At 41.5% G+C, this 21,668-nt stretch overlaps 3 protein-coding genes across 4 annotated transcripts; 2 read left to right on the top strand and 1 right to left on the bottom strand.

The window, feature by feature from the left end:
* Positions 1 to 88: 88 nt before the first annotated feature.
* On the top strand, positions 89 to 7,485 carry cdk8 (cyclin dependent kinase 8). The gene is made up of 13 exons (XM_072450824.1): positions 89 to 507; positions 1,185 to 1,260; positions 1,853 to 1,963; positions 2,989 to 3,129; positions 3,408 to 3,465; positions 3,551 to 3,682; positions 3,794 to 3,937; positions 5,618 to 5,687; positions 5,800 to 5,872; positions 5,950 to 6,047; positions 6,298 to 6,376; positions 6,465 to 6,623; positions 6,709 to 7,485. The coding sequence occupies exons 1-13, from the start codon at positions 380 to 382 to the stop codon at positions 6,832 to 6,834; spliced, it is 1,395 nt and encodes a 464-aa protein (XP_072306925.1). The 5' UTR covers positions 89 to 379; the 3' UTR covers positions 6,835 to 7,485.
* Positions 7,486 to 8,104: 619 nt separating this feature from the next.
* Positions 8,105 to 16,479, top strand: wasf3b (WASP family member 3b). 2 transcript variants are annotated; one of them, XM_072450822.1, is made up of 9 exons: positions 8,105 to 8,241; positions 11,986 to 12,156; positions 13,931 to 14,065; positions 14,163 to 14,316; positions 14,396 to 14,513; positions 14,585 to 14,766; positions 14,839 to 15,105; positions 15,345 to 15,661; positions 15,765 to 16,479. In XM_072450822.1, exons 2-9 carry the CDS (start codon positions 12,024 to 12,026, stop codon positions 15,920 to 15,922), a joined length of 1,464 nt encoding a protein of 487 aa, XP_072306923.1. In that variant the 5' UTR covers positions 8,105 to 8,241; positions 11,986 to 12,023; the 3' UTR covers positions 15,923 to 16,479. The 2 variants fall into 2 exon arrangements, with proteins under 2 accessions (XP_072306923.1, XP_072306924.1); XM_072450823.1 differs by having other exon boundaries at positions 8,183 to 8,235.
* A 2,773-nt stretch (positions 16,480 to 19,252) lies between these two features.
* Positions 19,253 to 21,476, bottom strand: gpr12 (G protein-coupled receptor 12). Its single transcript, XM_072450821.1, has 2 exons — positions 21,280 to 21,476; positions 19,253 to 20,686 (listed from the first exon to the last, which is right to left on the bottom strand). The coding sequence occupies exon 2, from the start codon at positions 20,673 to 20,675 to the stop codon at positions 19,650 to 19,652; it is 1,026 nt and encodes a 341-aa protein (XP_072306922.1). The 5' UTR covers positions 20,676 to 20,686; positions 21,280 to 21,476; the 3' UTR covers positions 19,253 to 19,649.
* Positions 21,477 to 21,668: the final 192 nt, after the last annotated feature.

Raw genomic sequence — 21,668 nt, 5'->3', positions numbered from 1 at the left:
TGCTTTTAAAATAATGTTCAAAAAAAGAATAACATTTTCGCAACAACATTCAGCATTTACGACAATTTGCGACAGTGCCGTGCACAAATAAGCCATTGACGGAATAAAGTGCGTCTCTTCCGAGCATATACCGGCTGAGAAGCGCAGCAACAAGAGAAAGGGATATTTTTCGCATTCATTTCTAAGCAGGATTAGCTGAACACCCCACGTTCTGGTCGACACTCAAAATTCACTTTAAATCTCAATGTAATCACGGTGTCGAAGAAAGCAACGCACTGGAAAAGGCGTCAAGCCGAGTAAACCGAGCTCGTCGGAGTAGCAGCCTAGTTGCATCCACACCAACATAGGAAGGAGCTCAAATTTAACTTGCATTGTAAAAATGGACTATGATTTCAAAGTCAAACTTACCGGAGAAAGAGAACGAGTTGAAGACCTGTTTGAGTACGAAGGATGCAAAGTAGGAAGAGGCACCTACGGACATGTTTACAAGGCAAAAAGAAAGGATGGGTGAGTCGATGACCACCAAGGCCTCGTGCTAAAAACACTTACACCAATATCAACCAACCCTCTCCCAAATACCCTTTGATTACATCTTCTTCGTCAAGACTGATATCAAGGACCGCAAGCTGGAAAATGAAAGCTTTGAAAAGAAACTGTTATCTTGATTTAGTTTGTTTTCTTTTCACAGAGCATCGCATTTTAGGGCCGTAACAAATATGTGTATTATAATTCTCAAAGGTGCACTATACAATTTCTTGTGTAGGGTCCACCACCTGCTTCTCATCATGAAGATGTTATTGCGTTAATGTTCCACAGTATGGCATTAAACAGATCTGGATTGGGACAAGCATTTACCACCACCAGGCCGAGTTACAGGTCAGATCTGTGGACATGTGACCCTGACACCAGGAATAATGCATGTTTTAAATGTATTTTATTCAAAAGAATAAAGTTGAATTAATGCAAGTTCAATGAGTTGAATGCCATGTTGTAGAACATTCCAGGCAAAGCAATATAATCTCCTTGGACTCCGGTGGCCAACCCTAAAGTGGAAACATTTCTTGACGCACCTTTTAATTATCTTTCTGTGTGACAGCTCCAACTACAAAGTGGCCATTTTAATATTTTTGTGAGTGGCCTCTGACTGACTCTCTTACTGATGTTACTTTACTTTTGCTTTATAGGAAAGATGACAAAGACTATGCCCTCAAGCAGATTGAAGGCACTGGAATCTCTATGTCTGCCTGCAGAGAGATCGCTGTAAGAACAAGTTACTAATACACTGCCTGTCTAAAAAAAATTGCTTGATTCAACTAAGCAAATAAATCCTCCTCACAATGGATAACTGTTGGGTGGCAATCTTTCAGCTGCAACACATTATTTAAACCTTACTGATACAGTTAATTACTTTTTATTTCTGAAACGATGTGGAAAGACAAATCCTGTGGTAAAGGAAAAGATGTGAGTATGTTTGAGAAGGGTCAAGTCATTGGCATCGAGCAGAGAAAACATCTAAGAAGAAATCATCTACAGATCTGAACCCCAGTGAGAGTGTTTGGGACGAGCTGGAGAAGGCTTTGTGCAGTGGTCACTCTCTCACATCATCAATACAAGAGCAACTGGTGAAACATAATGGAATAACTAGAAATACATTCTAACATTGCAGAAGCTTTTTTAAACTATGCCATGTGCTGTAATCAAAGCTGAAGGCGGTCCAACCATACTGTGACCTTTTTGGACAGTCCAATGTATTTCTGTTGATACTTTGAGACACAATGTGTGGCTAAGCATTTCATACATGATCACGTCTTTTAACATGTGTGTTTTGTTTCTCTCAATGTATCGTTTGCAGCTTCTGCGAGAGTTAAAACACCCCAACGTCATCTCTCTTCAGAAAGTCTTTTTGTCACATGCAGACCGCAAAGTATGGCTGCTTTTTGACTACGCTGAACATGATCTTTGGGTAAAGTACATGTACTGGTTTAACATTGTATGCTTATTACTATTATCAAACTATGATTATGTAACATTTATGTTCCAATTTATGCTATGATAAATGTCCTATATTATGCATATTCAAATGTCAGAATCAGAAAATTATCATTGCCGTTGTCGTTGAACAAAATAGGAACTTGCTTTGGCATTAAGCAACTGAAACAATTAAAAATAAGCAGTTAAAATAAGGGCATGCCAAAAATATGTACTAGAATAAAATTGCCATAAATACAAAATATATACTGTTCATAACAATAGCGCAAACCAGACGTTCAAATGGATGTGCGTTAATAAAGTGACAGGTTCATGAGTCCAACGGCAGAAGGAAAGAAACAATTATTTTAGCAAGAAGTTATGGTTCAGATGGACAGTAGCCTCCTGCCTGTGGGGAGTGGCTCAAATAGTACATGTCCAGAGTGAGAAGGGTCAGCTCGTCCCCAAGTCCTGGAGATGTACTAGTCCTGGCAGGAGATCACTCACACCAGAAAATCACAAATTGAATCTTAAAAGCTGGGGTGCCTTTTTTTTGTTGTAGAGAACATTTATTTTAGCGTCCATATAGTTAATTGTGAAGGTTATTGGCATTGTTCACTGCCTGTGTTCTTTACCATAGACCACTTCATGATACGAACTGGCTGCATACCAAAAGCAGCTTTTAGCAATTGACTTTTTAGGCCTTAAAATGATCACATTAGCCATTACAGTACAAAATTCATATAAAACCCTGTCCCTAAATTTAAAAAAAGTCAGGGGAACCACCTACAGTAGTCCCCCTTGCTCGCATTCACACTAGTGAGGAAAAACAAGTTCCTAGGAGATGGACAGCGACTGGATGTCTGTAAAAGGAAAACAAAATAAAATGCCACTCTTGAGTAAATTACATTGCAGCAGTTTAAAGCTTAAAACATACAACTTTTCTTGTGATGTCTGTGTTCTAACCTGTCAAAGAGCAAATGGATTGTTTGAGATAATTATTTTTGTCTTCCTTTTTAGCACATTATTAAGTTCCATAGAGCATCCAAGGCTAACAAAAAGCCTCTTCAGCTTCCAAGAGGAATGGTCAAGTCTTTGCTGTACCAGATCTTGGATGGAATCCATTACCTCCACGCCAACTGGGTCCTTCATCGAGACCTTGTAAGAGAATGCGAATAAGCCAAAAACACAAAAAAATACTTCAAGGATAATACACAATATAATACAACAAATCAATTTGCTGCTTGTACACATTTTAAAGACTCATGGTGCCTGTGGGTTAAATTATTTGATGAAAGTGCTATAATTGTCACATGTATTTTTAATCAGCTCATTCACTGATGTGTGCTTTGTCCTTGACCGCTAGAGAGCACCAATACTCATTTAATTAGAAAATTATAAATGTAAAATGATTGAAATGTCTGACAATTGTCTTCCAGAAACCAGCCAATATTTTAGTGATGGGAGAAGGACCTGAAAGGGGTAGAGTAAAAATTGGTATGTATTTCTAACAATTTATGATGATGGCTTCTATAATAAATAAGATTGGCACCAAGAATTCTGTGTTTTTTCCGTTTTTCAGCGGACATGGGTTTTGCCCGTCTCTTCAACTCGCCATTAAAGCCTTTAGCTGATCTTGACCCTGTCGTGGTTACATTTTGGTACAGGGCACCTGAACTTCTGTTGGGAGCTCGCCACTATACAAAAGCCATTGGTACAGACAAGTTGTTACGGTTTCAATGTTTTGTCAAAATACAAAAAAGCACAAAGCTCTGGTATTGAGCAATATGTATATAGTCATGTTGGCTGTGGCCATTTTTTCCAGACATCTGGGCGATTGGCTGTATTTTTGCTGAATTACTGACATCTGAGCCTATATTCCATTGTCGCCAAGAGGACATTAAAACCAGTAACCCATACCACCATGACCAGCTGGACCGTATCTTCAATGTTATGGGCTTTCCTGCTGGTAAGACTTATTTGACTCAACTTCTAAACATAATTTCTTGCTGTCTTTTTTGTTCAAACACTTCATCTTGAAGGTATGTAGCATCTTACTGAACTATTTTCAAATTGAAAAAGGAACTACAGTCACAACTAAATCTAGGCTTCCTGTATTCACCTGCATATTGAGGACATAACAAACCTTCAGAATACAAGCTCGCTGCAGATTAGATTATTTTTTGGTTATTTCATAAAACTGGTTTACTTTCTGAGATGCTATTTAAGATCCAGCCTGGTCTGGAAGTGGTTTAAAGAAAGGCTTAGTTTGAAATCTTGATAAACTGCGTGTAACACAGAGCCAGTTTGTATGTGCTGTGTGCAATTAAAGTGAAATGTAATTTAAAGTGCAAATAGTGAAAAGTGTTTAGTGCTAGTGGTAACAATCTGGCCCTTTGTTACACTCCACAATCTTGATAAACTCATTATTCAAGTTGAAATTAACTTTTTTTAAGCGGCAATGTTTTATTATAGAATTGATGTTACTTCATACATGAATAATTATTTTTAGAAAATATGCATTCTAATGTTAAGCCACACTCACCGCGTACTTATTAATTATCATCAAATATGTTCGCTTATTAAGAATATTCACATAGCCTTACATGAAACTGGGGAAGGACATCCTGCATGTGGCAGGCTTGTGTGTTATCCACTCGACCCCCGAGTGGCCCAAGCTTATATTTTTCAATGCAGCCGTCTTACTTTATTTTTTCTATGAAGCCCAAACCCTGATCATTTTATAAATTACCCAACATGAGCAGCACATTAGCGTGAGTGAGTCTTATCCATGTGTTTTATCGCTGTAATGATGAGTGGTAAACGCTATATAAAGTTGGCCCGATCACTTTGGTGGAGGTGGACGTGTCCTCTTCTTAGTCTTGTATTGAGCAGATTGAGTGGTCTGTTTGTGTTTTTGCTCCAACCTCGTGGGCTGTGATAGATGGGCTTATGAAGTCTGACTGGGCAAATCAGGAAATTGGCTTGGTTTTTACACTCTGGGGACATAAAATAGACCATTAGACTGGACAACTCTATAAATGGGAAACTGCAGTCTATGCATGTTTGTGACTCAGTCATTTGGGGTAGTTAAGTTGCTTAAAGTAGTTCTTCAAAGCTTATTGTTCAGTTAATACAAGATATATTGCAATCTATCTTATTTGGAGTTGACTCTACTTTGCCTTCTTCCAATCAAACGCCCACTACGTCACAACTGTTCGTCCGTGCTGTTTCCGGAATTCCCATTTCGCCGGCTTTGGTGCAATGTTCATGTGCAACTTCCGGAAACTTGTATTTATGGTTGAGACGGCACCACATGAAGGCACCATGAGACTGACTGCGAAAAGGTCTGAGTGAGACTGGTCCCCAGGCCACCCAATTGCGAGGCTTCTACTGCCTTCCAATTGGATTGTCAGCTTGAGAACCAAAACGCAGAGTTAAAGCAACAACTTGGCCATCATGTACAGTTCAATACCATTCAATTAAATATAATTAGACCTGTATCTGTGGATAAGTCATGTTTATAAACTTTTAAATAAATAGAAGACATACTGTACAGTATGAAGGTTTACAGTTATCTCTTTTTAACATCTTTTGTTTAAATAAATCATTTAAGACCTTGGAGGACTGTCTTTTTTCCATTTTGCAGATAAAGATTGGGAGGACATCAAAAAGATGCCAGAGCACTCAACTTTGATGAAAGACTTCAGAAGAAATACGTGAGTTTGTGTTGTCTCACTGTTCTCTAGATATTTGGATATGGAGGCTCTTCTTATTCTATAATAAGAATAAGAATAATTAAATATATATAAATGTGATCGTTTTTTCCAGATACACAAACTGTAGCCTCATAAAGTACATGGAAAAACACAAAGTCAAACCAGACAGCAAAGCATTCCATTTGGTAAGACCATCATACAAAAACAAAGTATTTAATCATGAACATATTTGTTTACTCATTAAACATGTGTTTTATTAAAGCTGCAAAAATTGTTAACTATGGATCCCATCCGTCGAATCACATCTGAGCAGGCCATGCAGGACCCTTATTTTTTAGAAGAACCATTGCCAACTTCCGAGTAAGTAAAACACTACTGCACATAATATTTAATTGACTGTTTTCTACTTATATTTTTTATTTTGCGTGCCTTAATTTGATCTTCTATTAGCATAGTCTATACATTTACTATTATTTTGTATTATTATTATTATCATAGATTGTTGTATGTTGAACCTTGACGCCAAAGCAAGTTCCCTAGTTATACAACTGATTCTGATATGACTTGATTATGATTTACATGATTTATTACATTTTGCTGCCTTATTTAGTGTGTTTGCAGGTTGCCAGATTCCTTATCCCAAAAGGGAATTTCTAACAGAGGAGGAGCCAGAGGACAAGGCAGACAAGGTAAGAATATTTAATTGTCCCTTCACATATTTATGCTTCATCATTACCGGTACAATAATTTTGTGTTGCATTTTGCCATTGCCTTTAGAAAAACCAGCAACAACAACAGGGAAATAACCACACAAACGGAGCTGGACACACTGGCAACCCTGATAACAGCCACACACAAGGGCCACCGTTGAAGAAGGTGCGAGTTGTTCCGCCCACCACTACCTCAGGGGGGCTCATTATGACCTCAGACTACCAGGTACGTGCAGTACTCCTCTGCAGTCACTGATAACGTGTAATCATTTATGATTTCTTGAAAACTTACGCTGCGGTTTTCCTTGCAGCGCTCCAATCCACATGCTGCCTACCAGAACCCAGGACCAAGCACATCACTGCCCCAGAGCAGCATGGGATACTCCTCTACCTCCCAACAGCCGCCCCAGTACTCTCACCAGAGCCACCGCTACTGAGACGTGTCATTCAGCATCGCCATGATCACTCCCACCTGAAAGAATGTACTTAAGTGATGTGGGGGGCTTCCTTGCTGTTCCCACCAAACAGAGTACTCAAAGAGTTCAGCAATTCCCCAGTATTACAAGTATAGAGCAGCTGTTTGAATTTGGGATGCAAGGATATGAAATGCTACCAAAACAAGGAGATAAAATATTCCTTCTAAAGCAGTACAGAATGGCCAGGTTTAAAACTATTTTATATACACGGCTCCCCTCTTCATCATTACTTTCTGCTCCGGCCAGTTACCTTGTCCTTCTGGCCCGTGTCAAAGCTGCAATGTGACGGCTAGCGCTGACAGTTGTTCTTTTGTTTGTGTGTTTAAGTGTATAGACTTTTGAGGGCAGCAGCTGTGATCTGACCTAGGTTGCTGGGAGGCATGTTTGGAGGATGTGTACTGCTTGCAGAGGTGGAGAGTGGAGGCTGCGAGGAAAAGGCAGTGACAGATTTTATAATTTTCATTTAATCTGATATCATGATTTTATGGCAAGTGTGGCCAAGCAGCTCATGTTGAGGAGTTTCGCTGCTGTGGGAGGCCTTACAAACCAACCAGCCGCATGGAGATGGCAGATAATGGAACATACATTGTACTGTATTGAAATATTTTACACGTGTCAAGAGAATTAAAGTGGAAACTCCATATCTGTAATTTGTCAATGGGTACATTAACATGGCCTGTAACAATCTGGTAACTAGAATAATTGGATAACCCAATAAATAGATTTGATTGGTTTGGTTTGTGTTAACATGCACTAAAGAAATCTGATATAATCACCATTCCCTGGTGACATGTCAGTTTATAAATGTATTTTTAGATTAATGTATTTGGACAAAGTACAATGAATTATAAAACTTAAATATTAAGATTGTTTTTTATTTGTGTGTGTGTGTTTTTATTTCAATATCCTGATAACTCCAGAAATCGGTTAATGATTTTTGGCTTGCATGTAAACCAGTATTGGAATACAACCAGCTAAATAATACGCATTTATTAAGATAATCAAATTTAAAATGCTCTTACATTATCCCGCTAGCTTCTACTCCTAGAACACATTTTATGAAGCATTGTTGAGCGCTTCAGCAACGCCCAGTAGTCGCCCCGCCCCGTGTTCATTGAGCCTAAAGTGTCACTCATGTTTTTGTACAGCTGCCATTGGCTATAAAAAACGTCCTTCAATCGCAACATCCTGTACCGTGCTATCTGATTGGCTGGCGTACCAAACAAGCCCCGCCCTTTCATCAGAGGACTTCTTTTTTATTTTTTTTGTCCCTCCGCGGAGCGTCCAGACGGGCCGTGGACACGGGATGGCAGGAGTGTCTAACGGGACATGCGGACGGACACAAATCTACTGATCATTTAAGTTCCTGTAAGTACTCTGTAGTGGAGTAATATCTGACTTTTATTCCTAATAAGCAATTGTATTTTTGCTTGCTTTTGTTTTTTTCTAACTAAATCTCAAAGTAAGATCAGTGCGCTAGCTAACCAAAGTGGTCAGTGGAGCGAGCGGACCCCCGTGGACCACAATAAACATGCTGTATTTAATGTTTGTAGGTAAAACTCCAGCACAAATAATATGTCCCAGCTGTTCATACATTTTTACAAGATGCTGAGTAAAAATAGTGTGGTGAGAGAAATCGCTGTGTGGATGAGCAGATGTGGGTCAGTTACGGCCCAGGAGCGGCGGTGCGGAACAGTGATTGATCGAGCTGCTATAGTTCAAGCCTTTGCGAGTATTAGACTGCCAGTGGCAATAGAGCCATCACTTTGAGAGGAGCCACGAACATAACAGCCACTGTGTTGTTTACAGTGTCTGGAGTATGACATCCATGTGATGACAAGGCCTATATAAATGTGGATTACCATGGATCTAATCTACCATTTATAAACAGATGTTATCATTGCAAGTGAACATGGTTCAGCCAATTCATAGTTGTATTTTTCTTAAGTACTTAATATTGAGTATAAAACATAGCGCAGATTAATCTAGTGTTTCCAAGAGGAGACTTATGTTGCCCCACATAGTCTAAAACCAATCTGGACTATACACATTGACATCACAACATGTATTATAGAAACAAGTAAAAGTAGCTTATACAGGACAAAAGGACTGCTCTAAGATTGATAAAGGCAATAAGCAACATTTTGTATTTATAATTATATGAGAATAAATTATTCAAAGCAAGTCCTCCTGGAATCAATGGGAAACACTGTTATTGTTCATAACATAATTATGTTCAGACAATAATGCTATTAAACAGTGCAAATTTCTTAATATTATACTATACTGTAATATATCTATTTCCAAACTGCAAAAATCTACAACTGCTTGGACTTGTTACTATTCCTTTGTAATTGCTCAATACCAACATGGGAAAAATGTGTGTGTTTTTTACTCCCCAGCAGTGCTTATCCACTCCGCAGTGACATTTGGTCAAAGGGGCCTTCAGGCATCATCCCTACAAATACCACTGCAATACTGACAATTATTGTCCTTGCATTAATACAGAAGCAATGTAGATATTAGGACAGCACCAGGTCTGACATAAACCAAAATTATATAATTCATAGCATAAGAGCATGGCAAACAGCCTTACAAGGCGCTATACTCAGTTCATGAATTGATAATGATTCGCCTTTCACATCTTAATGGACTTCCCACATCTTTGCCTCAGCGTTTCTGTATTGGTGTCTTGCAGGAATCACCAGGGAACTGCAGTGTACCCTGAATGCAGCATGAATGTGACCCCTTCGAAGGATCAAAGACATTTTTTTGCAGTTGATGGGGCTGTTTACATGCTGCTAATAGGATATTTGAGAAGCTACTTTGTGGGTCTGAGCCCAGAGTGCTATAGGCATTATTCAATATCCAGACCCGGGACACAAAAGAGTAGTTTGAAAATAGAGCTGGACACTGTACAGTAAGTCTTTTTATGTGTCTCACAGCGACAGCTCAAGTGTTGGATGACACTTTCTAGTCATGCCCATGCTGTACTCTCTCTTCCTCTTCTTCCCTAATGAGTGCAGGAGGCTGGCTCACAGGGCTTTCATGGTGAGGGTCCAGGGGCCCTTAAAGGAGGCTGAAGTGGGGAAGAACGAGGGGGAGGATGCATAGGAGAGCTAGTGCTGTTGCCGTGTGAACGAAGCTCTATTGTCCCGGGAAGCTTTCAGTGGTTTCCCGAGATGCCTGTTTGTACCCCTCCCCCTAATGCAGTCCCCTTTTTCTCCCTTCACTCCCACAGATACGTCTATCTCTTAAAGTTTGCCTCTCCATTTTGACACTTCCAAAACTCTGAGCGCTCTTGTCCCACTTACAACGATCCTTGCATTAATTTCTCTTAGCCGCGTAAAGCTCTGTCCCTCCGCACGCACCCTTCTTTCCTCATTATTTCACCTCAGACATGCGATTCTGGCATAACGCCAGATAGTAAAGAACATTCAACCCCATAATTTATATTTTTGCTCTAACTAGCTATGACACATATATTAACGATAATTTGATGCAAGCTTCATTGATGATGTCATTTGAGCCTTTGTTTTGTCTATTTTGGCCGAGGCTGGTGGTTGCAGGGGGCAGCTCAGCCTGTTCAGGACTCTGTTAGTGAGAGCTGGCCTCAGTGAAAGAATTGTCGCTGTCATTGATAAGATAAGATAAGATAAGATAAGATATTCCTTTATTGTCCCACATGGGGAAATTTCATTGGTGCAACGCAGGTAGATCCAGAGGTAGATACAGAAGAACAGATCACTGGCTGTTACAACAGGAGTACTGAGTCTTGTTGTCCATTCTTGAGGTTTTAAGACTTAATTTCAGCGTCATCTGCTAACCAACCGCTTCTGTTGCTGCTTCTTGGCCAGAACGCTCATGAAAAAAAAGGTTTTTAATCTCTGTAAGATTTAATGTTTTGTGAATACTTATAGTAAAAACGCTACAAAAAGAGCTGATGTTGTACACTTTCAAATAAGGGTACGGTAATATTTCTATTTTTTTTTCAGACATTTCACATTTTGTCTGAAAATGATGATATTTCTGTTGAATTGATATAATATTTTCTGACTATCATGAGAATAAAGAGAGAGAGATGGAAATGCCAAAGGAAATAACTGAACCATTTGCTGTGGTTCTTTTTTGGCTTGTTCCACAATATAACACACCAAAGTGTACTGACAAAACAAAACTGTACAACAAGCTATAAATAGACTTTGAACATACATGTTGTAGTATCCATCCCTCTGTGGCTCTTGTGCCACTCAACATATACTGGCTGTCTATGTACTGATTCTATACTTTTATAATTATAAATGTATTTCTGTTTGGGTGTGTACTTTCTTGTCCTTCCTCTCTCCTTGAGCCATATTGTTCAAGTGTTTGGGCAGGAAGAAGAGATGTGACATTGGGAGTACCAGGAAACAGGAACAGATTGAGAGTGAAAAAACAGGAAACCGGAAGGACACTGTGATGCTTGTTGGAACCTAAAATGGTTTTACTATTGTCTGTAGACATTTGAACTGTAGAAGATTGCATAAAAGACAAATGATAGAAGTTGAGTTTGCACTGTATAGTGCTAATGTTAAAAAAATGCACATAAAAGGCATATTTTGGGTAGCACTACACAGTCATGAATTAGTTTGTGTGACAAGACACCAGCTGGGTCTCTGTCAAGCTGTCCTGGGATTAGCAGGAACACTGCATCTTCCTAATGCTTAAATCTCACTGCTGACTTCGGGACACTGATGGTTGTTGCTTTCAGGCTTTTGGTAAATGTGTTTATGTCTACTTTACAATGCAAACTCCACTACTAGACCAGCATATGTACATATAAATAAATATACATTCCCCCCCATAATGCAGCCTCATGGGTTTGTTTCCCGGCCTTTGCTTCCCAGGCTGGACCTGGCCATCACAGAAGAAGAAAATATTTTAATGCTTCAATTTCCCTTGTTCAAAATAGAATGGGCTTATAGGCACAACTTCCGACCTACATACAAGGGCGCCATGAATTTGCCACATAAAGGTTATTAGTAAAGCTAATTGTTTTCATTTTGTGTGATTTTTTTCCTCTGGCTTAGATTCCCCATGCTTGTCTCATATCTTGTCCTGTCCTTTGTACAGTTGGTGCTGGTGGGACACTCCTGGTGTGAGGCGTAACCATGCCGCTGGTGAAGAGGAACATCGAGCCGCGCCACCTCTGTCGAGGCGAGCTCCCAGAGGGCATCGACAGTGAGCTTGAATGTGTGATGAACAACACCCTATCCGCCATCATTCGCCAGCTTAGTAGTCTAAGTAAGACACACTCTGTATAAACTGAGGGTGTCATAAACCACGTGTTGAATTGATTTTAATTACAGGCCAAAAGTTTATTTGTCATTTCCTCAGGATGCAAGCTCAATGACTTTACTTTGAGGACTATTTACTGTGTGAAACCTCTTTGTAGCGGGACGAGATCACATGGTTTCATAGTTAATCCCACAGCAGTGATTGATTTGGTCGTTGTCATAGCTACAGAGCTCGGGGTCATTGGGCGAGCTTACGGCCTGGGACTGGGAGATAGGGGCCGGACATGTAATCCTTTTAGATGGTCTCAAAGATGAACTCATCAGGGCAGCTGTGGACATGCCACTGTTGTGTGGTGTAGTTATTTTTCATGCTTATTTAGGACTGGAAAGAGGTTTACTACCTACACTACAGCATAAACTTTAAAACCATAGTTGGTTATTCTAATCTAATCTGACAAGCCCGGGTTTCGAAAATTACTTTTTTACTTGTACAGTAATCTGCAGCTAAATCATTAATTGTCATGATGTTTCTAATATTTCTGAGTGCCACCTCCCACTAATCAGAAAATATGCACAATTTACTGGCCTATTTAAATCAATCAAATCAAAAGCAAATATTTTTTGCTACAAACTCCATTGAGTCGGTCCATTCTTTGTGAGTCTGACCATTGCATTGTATCAAGTTCCTGCACTGAGAGTAGGCCTTTCAACAGCAGCTGTGGGTTAAATATAAGCCATGGGCCTAGTCTACATACTACATACAGACATGACACACAAATGTTTCTCTCGGACAAGTCCCTATCTTTATTTTCCAGCGTTAATTAGTCCTCAGCCTGTGCAGGGACTAGGATTGTCAAAAGTTTAAAAATAAATCAGATACTAATTGATACTAAAACTAGGATAACATTTAGATACTCATTTGAGCAAGTATAAATACTGAAAAAGTCACATAAATAGGATAATATTTTACCTTTCCTGAACAGTTTTAGAAAGATCTTGAAATGTATCAGAACTAGAACAATTAAGACCACAAGGTAACGTAAAGAAAGTACTATTATTTTGTGTTGAAAAGGACTTTGTCTTATAAAAGCATTGAGTATTGATCCTATTACTTAGTATTGAAATCAAGTTTGAACAATAGTTAGTACAATTAGTAGTAGTAGTATAGGCCCATGTGAAGTTTTTTTTTTCTTGACTTGTTAGTTATGGACCAGACCAATTCCTTGAGGAGTTCAAAATCCAACTACAGGATGTAGGATTCTTCCTTCCGCTTCATATTTTTCCTGCGGCCCATCCTGTCAGCAGGAGGGACAGAAATAAACCTGGCACGTTTGCGTTTGGTACACCATCTTTTCATCCTACTTTTGAGCACTGTCGTTTGCAAATGAGTGAAACTGAGCACTCTTCCATTTACCACTTGTATCGAGTCACATTTTTAAATGTAATTTAAATCACACCTTTAAACATAATTAAACCCAGCACCCAATATTAAGTTTACAGCTTCTTCAGGACATTTTAATGAGTTTTGGCTTTCTGTGTAGTTAAGTGAACAAAAACACAAATTCTCATGCAGCATTTAGTTAGGATAAACCTGTTATTACAATTTCTGTGCCGTTCTACAGAAACTAACAGTCCTGCAGTGCGTCTCAGGACTTGGATTTCACATTGTGTCACATTTCTGCTGTATTGATCGGTGCTCTGGCCATGCAGACATATTTGACTCCAAATATAGATTGCAGGTCTATTTCTCATAAGTCCTATGATTTGCTCTGTGTCATTAGGTAAACATGCAGAGGACATTTTCGGTGAGCTGTTTAATGAGGCCAACAACTTCTACATACGTGCCAACTCACTCCAGGACCGTATTGACCGGCTGGCTGTCAAAGTTACACAGCTGGACTCTACTGTAGAAGAAGGTGGGTCAAAAGGACGTGCTTTGCTGTCATTTCCATATCTTTTCTAGCTCTTCTTTTATTCTATATCTTTTACCCTGTTCCTGTTTGTGTCTAATAGTTTCCTTGCAAGACATTAACATGAGGAAAGCGTTCAAGAGCTCTACCACCCAAGACCAGCAGGTGGTGTCCAAGAGCAGCATACCCAACCCGGTTACTGACCTGTTTAATCTGAGTGACAAGCCTCCACCTCTCAGCATCCTCTCATCATACAGGTTATTTGTTATTCTATATGAAATTGTTGTTAATTTAATTTATTACTTGTAATTCAGTGCCTCTCATTGGTCTTTACAGGGATGACAAGAAGGATGCACTCAAGTTTTATACAGATCCTTCCTATTTCTTTCATCTTTGGAAAGAGACAATGCTGCAGGACACAGAGGACAAGAGAAAAGAGAAGAGGAAGCAAAAGGTATACACCTGCTAATAGGGTTTTATTAATCATGGCATTTTACATAACATTTGATAATTTTCTATAAAAAGGAGCAGAGACGTTGCGTGGATGGCACATTACAACGAGAAGTCAAGAAGGTCCGCAAAGCAAGAAACCGTCGTCAGGAGTGGAATATGTTGGCTCTGGACAAAGAGTTGAGGCCTGATCATCGACACACCATACACAGAGACAGGGCCGCTTCCTCTGAGGGCTCGATGTCCCCAGAAAACAGGTATTTCCACTGCAGATTAGTCTTTTTGTTTGTTCATGTCTTCTAATAAATATTCTATACTGTGTCATTTAGGGGTCATGGTCATGAGCAACATCACTATCCTAATGCCATGAACCACGCTGGACACGCTCACACTTACTCTGGCCCACCTCCCAGTGTCCTCGCTGCTCAGATGGCAGCAGGGCACATTCCTAAAGGGGCAGAGCTGGAGGGCAGAGGTCGGGCCATGGCCTATCAGGGCGGGACACTGGGCCGCATGCACCACCAGGTACCGCTGCCCCCTCCACCTACTGAAGCCATGAACGGAGGCTCTATGTCCCTCCCACCAGTAGACTACAGGTATAATATACCACACAACACAACCAGATTTATCATGTCGAATGTAACAATCAAGACAACACCTGGGTACTTTGTGAGCTGAACCAATTCAGTACACAAGGGAACCATTGCCAACAAAGCCTTTAGGATACCAATTATGAGCTAATGCTGCCATCTAGTGGCTTGTCTTAAATACAGGAATTTATTAGCATCTTTGGGCAGATATGATAACTTTGAACTCTCCTTTTGTCTTTCTTCAGTATGGATGGCTATGCCAATACCCCTCCTCCTCCTCCTCCTGCCCCACTCATTCCTTCAGCTCAAACTGCCTTCGCCTCTCCTCCTGGAGGTCCCATGTCTCCAGGACCAATGGGTGCTGCTGTGGGTTATGCCCCACCTCCACCCCCTCTATCTGGAGCACTGACTGCCCCACCGCCCCCTGGCCCACCTCCTCCACCCATCTCAGCTGGTGCCCCCCACTCCATAACGCGCAAAATGTCCTCCTCTCATCATGCATCTGCTGAGAACACAGTGGTCAATGATGCCCGGAGCGACCTCCTGGCTGCCATACGTATGGGTGAGCGTCAAACATGCATTTATCCATTAGTATAAACTGTGTTCTTTGTATTAAACATTTATCATAAAACAACACTCTGTCATAACGTATGGTATTGTTTCAGGTATCCAACTTAAGAAAGTGCAGGAGCAGCAAGAGCAGCAGGCAAAGAGGGAACCAGTAGGAAATGATGTGGCCACGATCCTGTCACGACGCATCGCTGTGGAATACTCTGACTCAGAGGACGACTCAGAGTTAGAGGAGAATGACTGGTCTGATTAACACACTGTTCAAACTGATAGTTTAACCACTCATTGTACACACATAATTGAAGACACATGTTGAACTAATGGCCACTGAATCACAATCACAGTTACTCACCTATTGTTGCTGAAAATACACAATTTTATGCTGCATGTTAACATAAGCTAACCATCTAATAAGAACTGGAAATCATGCTAAACACTTTATAACAAATTATAATCCTGACAAGCCTCTTCAACTGAGCAATGTGAATGCACCCTAGTTCTCTACCTGTTGAAACACTATAGACACCCTGTAAAGGAGCTCATCTCATATAATCAAAAAGATGCTAGAAATGTTCCTCTTGAGCTCACCAATGTACTTTTTTTAATTGAAATATTTGTTTAAGCCATAGATCAGGAGGTAGATTTTTAACATGTAGTAGCTTACATAAAAGTAACTGAAAGCAACAAATTGCTAGCAGAGTGTTCTGTATAAAATGCTGCAATAAAGTAAAGGAGATATTTAAACTTACTGCTGATCACTATACAAACAGATTGTGGCTGTATAGTGTGAAAAATAAAAGTATGAATGAACCATTGTGTCTTTGCTGTTCCACTGTTGTCATAGAGACGACACATACCTGGCTCAGTTTCCACAGAAACGGAACAGCTGAGGGTGAAGTTGCCAAGGAAACAGCCGGGCAAGAAAGGATGAGGACAAGGCCTAAGTTTTATGCACAGCACATTTTTAATACAAAATTAACAAGATCTCTTAATAGAATGAACTAATCAATGTAAGCAATAAAAAGTACAGCTAACACTTTGGAAAAATAGACGCCACAGTCACACAAACTGTACAATATCTCATTTAGTGCATGTTGATTATCATATGTTTCATTTTGCAGATACTTAATTTGTGCCATTTTCATCCAAAAATAAAGTGCATTTCACATTAAAAACTACGCATACATATACACAAGATGCTGTTACTGTGTTGCTATCTGAAATAAAAACACACACACACATTCACAGGCCCTTGAGTGTTTGATATTTAGCTCTGGATTCAGAATCAGCATCTTTCTCTGACTACTGATCCTTCCTCATGTACCAACCACTCCTAAAACCAACCAAGTATTACAGAAGTAGCAAGTATCAGTTAAACCTTCCTGTAGATTAACAAGTGTGCACAGATTACATCCATATTCATAGTCTCATTATATTGTTGGTGGAAACGAAGCCCTTTTCTCACCTGCTCACCTTCCTCTTGACAAATTCAACATCTGTCATGTGACAAAAACACTCACTCAGCCGTCACCATGTTTTGTCACCAAACTCCGGTCTGGCTTGTTACTCATTTATCAACACTGACATGACTGAAGCAAGAAAAGTGGATGTCACTTGAACAAATGTTACATTACCATTGCCTTGGCCATACTTCTTAATCTAAGTGGTGCAACCAACTGTATTCGTATTGGTTTTTGGTAGCACCATGCATGGTGGTCCTTCCTCATCGGCATGCTTTATTTACATACAATTTATTTGTGAGGGGAGGGGGTTCATTTTAAAAAAATTGTTGATTAATACTACATTCATAAAAAATGCTTTACAGCGCCATTACAGCATACAACACCAGAATCTGAAAGTACTCAGGCCAGCAAGTGGAAAAAATAGAACTTTTCAATGAATATAACAAAATAGACTTTTCTCCAAAGGAATACAAGTTTGTGGTGTTTTGTGGTGTGCCAGCCTGAGCTGTTGGTGCTCACAGAAAAGTACAATCTGACACTGCACAAGTTCACATACCCCGGCCACAGTCCAAAGCTGGAAAATGCTACTCTTTTGATTTCCTTGGATCACCTTTTTAACAAAACACATATTAATTATTTAAGAAAATCAAGAGGGAGCATTACACATGTCTTTGGAAGTTGCCAATTTTAGCTCATGTAATTGTTGAGAGGTCACTTAATGGGCACTTGCCTTAACCACCCAGAATGATTTTAAGCACTAGAGAATATAAACATTATATTAACATAAAACACAGTATGATCCTTGTTAATTTAGAGTCCTTTCACTTTGGCTTTAAGTGCTGGAACATCATCATAAATACATCTTGTGAAAAGGTCTATACGCTGTAAGACAAACGTCATAACAAAACTACATAGCGAGGCCTCTTCTCTCAGAGTTCACAGGAAGACTGGCAGCATTCACAAAGTTAGGGGTCAACAAAGGGCAACCCTTAATACAGCGATATATAGCCCCTGACTACACAAGGGAAGGATCACACCCTGCTGAACTGCTGGGTCAAAATCACACACACACCCGCACACACACACACACACACACCCACGCAACTCATACCAACACTGTCTCAAGTTGAACATCCAGGTTCAGGACAGTTCAGATTCTACCACACTGACCACTGTTCAATGCTGACACCAAGCAGAAGCAACACACGCTTTTACAATTCAGTTAGACCAAAGACACCCAATTTAGAAGACCTTTAGTGGACCAAAATGCGGCAGTGGAGTAATAGAACATAATCTTTCACCTAAGGTCTTAATTCCACTTTTTGGGCAATGGTCTTAATTGTACTTTTCAAGCAACATGTCTTTCTTGCCCACCTCAGCAGGAAGAAGTCTGGGTGGGACAGAGATGTTATTGCTGTCTTGAGTATTGCTTCACTGATCACACACAAGCGTGTTATTGCTGATCTGTATGAATGAACAAACCATACAGAGCAGAGCAGCTGGTGCAGCACATCTCTGAACTACAATACAATGCATTTAATTTCACTTGAGTGATGATTTAGCTCTTTCATTGGAATTCATGTGAGGTACACCAAGTCTTAAGTATAGTTCTGAAGCTCAATACAATTAGTTGTGACAATAAAACGTCAAGATGACACTGCCTGAAGTATAGCAGGGGATCTGAAGAAAAACGCTTGCATGCAAATCACACAATATCCGGCATGTACTCTGGTAACGTTAACCGTTATTTGGAAACAGTGGCGTCTGATTGGACCTCGTTTTGACACGGACAGTATTCTCTCGGGCTTTGTCTGAACAGCTAGATGAAAACGATTAAAGATGCGCGGGAAGAGCCGAGGAGAAAGAGCATCTTCATGTCTTTCTCGGCATCTGTGGAGGACGCAGGGCGCGGATCGGAGCGCGCCGCGGCTATTTATAGCCCTCCGCGGCCGTTTAGCTTTCGATGCACGTTCGGAGTGCAGCAGAAGAGCCACTGGATGCTGCTCCAGACGGGCTTTCTGCACAGCTCTCTCTTCCGTGGACATTTCAGCCCTACTGCTCTGCTTTCTCATCTAGACCGCTTTCACGCACGTGCTGCTGCATTACGAAACAAACATTTGAAAATACAACACGTGTCAACCGCAGGCCTCGGTGTTGTTAAATATGCAGGCTTTCTGTACATCTGCTGCCTGTAACATGTGAGGCCCTCTCTGCAGACTCGAGGGAAAAGGGCGTGGCACAGAGTAAACGAAAGGGGGCAACTGAGGAAGGGGCTACCACTGGGGAGGACACGGTGCCCTGTGATGTGTGGAACAAAGAACACAATACCATCCTCGCAGCAGGGCGTTTGATAATGAATACAACTGCATCAACCAGTGGCACCCCTCTAGTCAGAAGTGTTGCTACAGCCCTGGCCACACGATCCTCCCCCCCTGCTGTCCTGCTGCTGCTCTGGGACCCTCAGGTGAAGAGCACAGCTGGTGCAGGGTGCCTCACTCAGAACACTCTGCTCCGGGCTCACACGTCACTTGGGGTCCTTGCTCTGTGGGCAACACTGCTGGGCACACATCCACAGCACACCAGCCACAGGGCCTTCTGGATCTCCTGGTTCCTGAAAGCGTAGATGACGGGGTTGATGACAGAGTTGTATGTGGCAGGCACCAGTGTCGCATAGGTGTAGAGGGGAGGGTAGGTGTAGTCAGCAATCAGAGAGTAGACAGTAAATGGCATCCAACAGGCAGCAAAGGTCCCCAGGATGATGGCGAGTGTAGACACACCCTTCCGCGTGGTGACATAGTGAGGTGTGGCAGCTAGAAAGTGATGTTGGAGGGCAATCTGGTGAGCGTGGCGCATCACTATTTTACAAATCTGGACATAGAGCTGCAGCATAAGGCCAAAGAGTAGCAGAAACGACACAGAAAGTACAGCAATGTTGTTCTTGGTGAGCGGGCGCACCACACTGCAGGAGGCTTCCTCTGCCAAACAGTTGACCCCTGTGACCGGCAGCAGCCCCAGACACAGGGACATGCCCCACAGCAGTACCAGCATGGTGTAGGTAAACGCTGCTGTCCGCTCTGAATTGTAGGTCAGGGCATAGTACAGGGACAGGTAACGGTCAATAGTGATGGCCAACAGGCTGAAAACCGATGCGGAGAAGGAGGCCACCACCAGCCCCACGGTGAGAAGCTGGGCTGAGTCAGAGCGGAGCAAGTAGGCACATGTAAAGTGAAGCACCAGCCCCAGACCAGCCAAAAGGTCAGCCAGTGCTAAGCTGCCTATCAGCAGGAACATGGGGGCCCGCAGTGCCGGATTTTGCCATATGACCAGTACCACCAGCGCATTCTCACAGGCAATCAGAGTCCCAGAGGAGCACAGCACAATGTCCCAGGGGTTGACCAGCAGAGGCAGCTGGCTGGGGGCGTAGATGTCCTCCTGAGGAAATATGTCCAGACCTGTGCTGTTGTCCAGTGCTCCACCTCCACTGGCCCATGTGGTTGAGTCCTGGCCGAGCCAACTGGGGGAGACAGATGACTCTTCACTCATTGTGGCCCTGTCTGAAAAACAAAAGAACTGTTCAGTTTTTTTTTATTTACAAATAGTTACAAACCTAGAGAGCTTGGACAATTCATTTCAGTATTAAGACATGTATCTGTGGGCCTAGCAGGGGGCCGCGGTTGTGCAAGTCCCCCATGCTGCCATCCAAGCGCCACTGGAAGACAGTGTTACACAATATATAAACATTTAGGGTTATGTTTAATGTGCTGCATGTGGCCTGGATAATTAGTCAAAGTAAAATACAGAAAAGGGGGTATCATCAAGGGGCACTCCAGGCTATGAACTCTTTGTAGAAGGTAAAGATCATCACTACCGGTGCGTTGGAGTTTAAATCTAACCCAAATCAGCTCGAAGCACATTCTGGTGGGCCAGATGTCGGTCATAATTCTCGTACTGTCAAGTACTGCACTGTTCATATTGACTGCTACTGCAATCAACCGGGATTCGTCTATCGTCCCGTCGCGCTGTCCTTATGGCCTTTAGTTATATCAGATGCATAAAAAAACGCTTCACATGAACCAAAACTGCTCGTGCTTTGTGTGGTCATCAAACTAGAGATGCTCACGCAAAAGATGACCAGCCCGACACTTACCTTGACAGCGAGGTGGGCCTTCGGTTTAGATGGAAGAATGGCTGCTTATGTCCATGGTGTGGATGTGGGCAACGCAGCGCCAGCGACGGGGGCGCAGCCCAGAGAGGATGGAGATGCTGAGCAGGAAGAATGAAAGGCTGTCCGCATAAGTGCGCGCTGTAGATTGCGACTGTGCAGAGAGCAGGCGCTGTGAGGAGGGGACAGGAGGCTGAGGAAAGAGGGTCGATACGAAGGAGGAGTCCCAAATAGGCCAGACAGGTTGAACTCTTTACAAAGCCTGTCTAGTCCTGTCATGTCAAGGACACATTCACGCGAGACGGAAGTTTGGATTTTAATTTTAATAGTGTGGCTTTTGTGAGGAGGCATTTACCACCATCCCCTAAACGCTT

The sequence above is a fragment of the Eucyclogobius newberryi genome, unplaced genomic scaffold (genome assembly GCF_026437365.1).
Source record: "Eucyclogobius newberryi isolate DKJ021-1_F unplaced genomic scaffold, fEucNew1.0.hap1 SCAF_18, whole genome shotgun sequence".
Classification (NCBI taxonomy): domain Eukaryota; kingdom Metazoa; phylum Chordata; class Actinopteri; order Gobiiformes; family Gobiidae; genus Eucyclogobius; species Eucyclogobius newberryi.
The sequence above is the reverse complement of the archived record's forward strand: the minus strand, read 5'-3'. Positions and strand labels throughout refer to the sequence as shown.